This window comes from Echinops telfairi, unplaced genomic scaffold (assembly GCF_000313985.2).
Source record: "Echinops telfairi isolate 266 unplaced genomic scaffold, ASM31398v2 ScPeMD7_10;HRSCAF=50, whole genome shotgun sequence".
Lineage (NCBI taxonomy): Eukaryota > Metazoa > Chordata > Mammalia > Afrosoricida > Tenrecidae > Echinops > Echinops telfairi.
Genome location: NW_022103907.1, coordinates 6251470 through 6256692, shown reverse-complemented (window position 1 = coordinate 6256692; position 5223 = coordinate 6251470). Strand labels below are relative to the sequence as shown.

At 44.0% G+C, this 5223-nt stretch overlaps 1 protein-coding gene across 1 annotated transcript in view; it reads right to left on the bottom strand.

The window, feature by feature from the left end:
• The window catches only part of LTBP1 (latent transforming growth factor beta binding protein 1), a 476077-nt gene that overhangs the window by 239103 nt on the left and 231751 nt on the right, over positions 1-5223 (bottom strand). Inside the window, exons 5-6 of the mRNA XM_045287025.1 lie at positions 2666-2890; positions 979-1253 (exon numbers count right to left, since the gene is read on the bottom strand). Coding sequence (XP_045142960.1) covers positions 979-1253; positions 2666-2890 — 500 coding nt within the window. The remainder of the gene's footprint in view (positions 1-978; positions 1254-2665; positions 2891-5223) is intronic.

Sequence of the window (5223 nt, the reverse complement as noted above, 5' to 3'; positions counted from 1 at the left end):
TTGCTACTTCATCACTATCATTTTGCTACTGCTATAAATCAGGCTACCCCTGTGAAAGGGTCGTTCGACCCTCAAAGGGGTTGCACCCCGCAGGTTGAAAACTGCTGGTCTAAGGTAATAGCAGGAGGTGGCGGTGCAGGGAGAGAGTTCTTGCCTACGTGGGGGAGACCCAGGTTCAATACCCAGCCGACGTTCAAGTGCTGCCACCACCCAGCAGTCAGTGAGGCCTGTGTGTTGCTGCAATGCTGACCAGACCTCCTGGGCCTTCCGGGTAACAAAGAATGGCCATCTAGCTCCAAAACAGTGGCCAAGGGCAGCCCTGTGGATCACAGCCCTGCCACCTGGTGTCTGAGGTTGCCATGAATTGGAGATCGCAACCACAAAAAAAAAGTTCATGAGCATGAAGCACCCTTCACACAATCCAGGCATTACCATTTGGGGTTTGAGTTTTGTTCAGCAGAAAATCAAAGGTGACATAAATTACTGATGCGTGATAGGTTCAAACTTCCATCGTGTGACTAACCTGCAAACACCTGTGAGAAGGCACGCATTTTTTTCAGACACCTTTGCGGCATGTATGTCATGGCCAAGTCCCGTGACACAATGTTTAACATACAGATCATCCTAAGTTAAAATACTAAAGGACTATCATAGACTTCCAGCAACAGTTCTGTAGGACATTTAAAAGTGTCCTACAGTTTAGGGTCAGCAAACTGTTCTCTGAAGAGCTATGCTGATTGCGTACTTCAGGGTCCGTGTGCCATATGGTCTCTGTCGCCCCCACTCAGCTCTACTGTGGTAGCATGAAACCAGCCACAGGCAAAATAAATGGGTTCCTTTAAAAAAAGAGAGCAGCTCGTGGTCCATCGTTTGTCAACCGGTCTCCAGAACACCAGTGAACCTAGTGTGATTTCCTATCAAAATGACACTCTATCTGGAATTGATTCTTCAATCCAGCTGACTATCACTGCTTCTTACCTGTGACCCGATGGTTTCCTGGAAGCACCGGCCAAGCTGCGTCTTGGCAGTCACAGGGTAGATGTGAGGGATGACGTGCTGATGGGAGTAGGTGGAATGCACCGTCTGGGTCTTCTGGACGGGGAGCCCTTGGTAAGAGACCTGGGATTGTCCTGGCTGGGCTTCCTTCACCTTCTGGCCGGTCGAGCCATCGATTCTGGACACCTGGTGTATCTGGACTGAAGCCTCAGGAGGGTGCTTCACGTGGATATTGACAATGTTGGGAGGAAATTTTACTAAAACAGATCGAAAGGAAAGCTTGTCAGTCAGTGAATAGTTAACATCTGAGTCATGATGTTTATCACTTGAAGGGCATGTGTGTGTATAGTATGTATATAGATATATACATACACACACATATATATACATATATACGGAAATTATAACAATTGTATATTTTGCTGAATAGCCATTAAAATTCTCAAGAACAAAGGCATGCACTCAACATAAAAACGAACCCTGAATTAAAATGACATTTAAAAACAGAGCTGCAACTTTGAAAGTGTGACACAGGAATAAATTCCCGAGACAAATAATACGCAACGATGAGCGTCAGTGGTTTCGTGTTGTAGGGCAGCAGTTACGGTCAGTTACCTGTGGGTCTGCTCTGGCGTCCGGAGACCCCGTGTGTGTCAGCGTGGAACTGTGCTCCACAGGGGTTCCGGTGACGGATTCTTTAAAAAACAGATGGCCAGGCCTTTCTTCTGCGGAGGAGCCAAGATTCCAACCTTTCGGTTAGTAACCAAGTGTACAAACCATCTGGACCACCCAGGGACTCCGAAGTGGGGGCACATTGTATTAAATAATAATAATGGAGCCCTAAGAGTTTGATTATTTTTGCATTTCGCAGGGTTTCCATCGTAGAAATTTTAGGCTGTGCTTTTTCTACATCAAAGGAGGGAGCCCAATATCCCGAAGCCCAATGCTCACGCCTTAAACCACAAGGGAGGCATGCACTCTCAGGCTGCGTGTGACGCAAGCACAAAAGTGCCGTAGAGTGGACGTCTCATCTCAAGCAAGATTTACCTTCGACAGCTGTCAAACACCACTGCACCTTCCGGGGCAAAGACTCAGCTTTTCAGAATAAGAGCCAATAACACTTCTCTGGCCCTCTTTTTAGAACTGTGCACTTATGAGAGAGGCCCAGTTTAAAAGAATGAATTCATCACAGAAGCTGAGCTCCGAGCGAGCTGCTTTACCTTCCTCTGAGGAGGACTACATCAAAGTCTGGTGAGGCTAAGCGAGTCTTCAGACCTCGATCCAGCATTCCTCCAACTACAGACAGACTTGTTTCTCAGCAGCAGGGACTATGTGATTCTCTATTAATGCTTGAAGGATCCTAACACTCTGTCAGGAATTTTTCTATTTCTCAGGCCATACCAGAATAGCCATTCAATTAATTAGCCATCAGGGGTTAAAAGTCACCAGAAAAAAACTGGATTCCTTTCTTAATTCCCTTATTTCCTGGAAAACAAGTTTCTGTGGCCAAAACCTTAGGCCCACATTCTGTTGCCACTTCCTTTTCTCCTTTTGGTACCAACGTAAGCCCTAACCATCGGCAAATACTTAGCTTCTGGATGGGCTTGGCAGATTCAGTACAAATGGTACAATGGTTGGGGGTTGGGAGGGTGCAGGAGGGGAAGCTTACCTTTGACTCCTTGCTGGCTAGTCATGGTAAGAGGCAAAGTATGTGTGGAGTGGACAACGTGCGTCCCCGGCGCCTTGCCTGGCTGCTGAGACTGTTGATAAAGTTTAGGCACACTGGGTCCATGGACTGGGATCTGACACAGCTTCCCCGTGAAGTTGGGCGGGCACTGGCATTTGTCCCTGGAGCTGCACTGACCACCATTCATACATGGAAGATGGCAAATTACTGCAAGGGGATGGGAAAATAAAGAGAGTTGGCCAGTAAATAACAGTTGATGTTGAACTGAAAAAACAACAACAAAAACGCAAACCCCACAGCCCATTACAACCATCATCACTCTAGTGACTAGAAATGGCAAATCAAGGCGCAAATGACATTATGTCAAAATAGTTTCTATTATTTAGTAGCTTCTTTTAATTTTCATCTCAAGTCACTTAATTCTCCAGAAATAGAAACAGGAGTCTATGGAAATAGAATATTTCCACCCATCACTTATTGACAGGATTAAGTTCCAAAACACTGGTCAGTATGGGAAAATTGGCCTTGTGTAAAACATGGAGAATGACTACAGCAGATCACAAAACGGAACGTGACTACCTCATTGCAAACCTGCCAGTGGCAGGGAATCACGGCCCAGCCAGCCCTGACACATAACATTCACCTTTAAAATCACTATTACTCTCATCTTACCATTCATTACTCCTACACGTACATCATTAATGTACAAAATAGTTAATTTTACACTATGGTCATAAGGGTTAAATGCCAGATAACAAGACAATTGCTATGTGAGAAGTGTGTGTGTGTGTGTGTGTGTGTATATATATGTGTGTGTGTGTGTGTGTATATAGGCATATATATAGGCATATATATAAAGTGCATATATACTTATTTATTACATATCTAAAGTATATATAAAGTATAAAGTAGCCACATCAAATTATTGTCTATCATCGTGTCATTTTAATTTCCTTTTGTAATCTGTAATTACTTATTTGCTTTCCTATCGACTTAATAGTTTAACTTTCTCTCCAGATTTTAAACTCTTTGGAGGTAAGTGGCCCACTACCCTCAAGTCAATTCCAAGTCATAGTGACCCGGTAGGAGAGAGTAGAACTGATCCACAGAGATTCCTTGATGATAAACCTTTATTGAGAGCAGAGAACCTCATCTTTCTCCCACAGAGCAGCTGATGGGTTTGAACCACCGACCTTGTGGTTAGTAGCCTAATAGCACCTAGAACAATGTCTGACACACAAAACCAAGACCAACTCCACTGCCATCGAGTCAATTCAAGTTAATAGTGACCTTACAGGAAGGACAGAGCATAGCTTCCGCTTTTGTGTTTTAGTCTAAGACTTTAAATTGCAGCAGGCTGTCTCACGGAGGACCCGGTGGGTTTAACACATCAGCCTGTAGTGATCCTGCAGAATCCACCACACCACCAGGGGTCCGTCCTCTGACACACCATGCACCGTGAACATTACACAAATATTTGCTCTGAGAAGATACAAAGAAACAAGTGAGAGCAATCAAATAGGGATTTGCTATCATCACTAAGTACAAATTTTCTATAAGTGTAACACTGAACTAAGGTTGACCCACCTAGAGGAGGCGAAGACGCTCTAGAGGAATTTGCAAATCTAGTTGGAGTGACAAGACCTCAACGAGACATGTGAGACCCAGGAGAGTGAGTGGGATGATTAGTTTGAAATTCAACAGACTTAGTTAGATTACTGAAAGACATGTAAGAGGAACACTTAACTCTGGGTAAATCACGCTCAAGATCAACCTCTCCATCATGAATGAATTCTTCTGATCCACCTTTAAACATAATCAAATTTCCCCCAGCCTCACAACAAAGACAAGAAATCCTGAAGCCCATTTCCTATGGCGTCTCCCTTCTTTAAATCTTGTTCTCCACGGCCCAACTCTCCAATAGGATTAGTTCAGGCCAGCTAACGTGCTCTCTCTTCCACAATAAGATTTACTGAGGCTAATATTGGCCTCCATCTTGCTAAATCCTTGGTTCTCAAGACATTTCACTCATCCATTTTACTCCTTCCTCTTTGTCCATTCCATCTTGATACTCTACATAGATGCAACATTGTTTTTTATTTAGCTATTAAATTTTTAGGAAAGCTTACTAACAATCTGAGAAATGTAGATGAAACAACTTTGCAGAAAGTGAGGAGGACCCGGTGCACTTGCTGATGAAGATCAAAAACTGCAGCCTCCAGTATGGATGACAACTCAGGGATAAGCCAACATCCTCACAATTGGAACATAGGTAGGATCATGATAAATGGAGAAAAAGGTGGAAGTTGTCCAGGATTTCCTCTGGCTTGGCTCCACAATCAATGTTCATGGAAGCAGCAGTCAAGAGATCAAAAAACGATTTGCATGAGGTAAATATGCTGCACAAGACTTCTTTATAGAGTATTGAAAAACTGTACCAGTGTACCTCCTCTGGTCTAGCCAGACTTGCAAGATCGAATTCGAGAAAATACAGGGAATCCAGGATGGATGAGCCCTATAGGACCAGTGGTGTGAGTGGC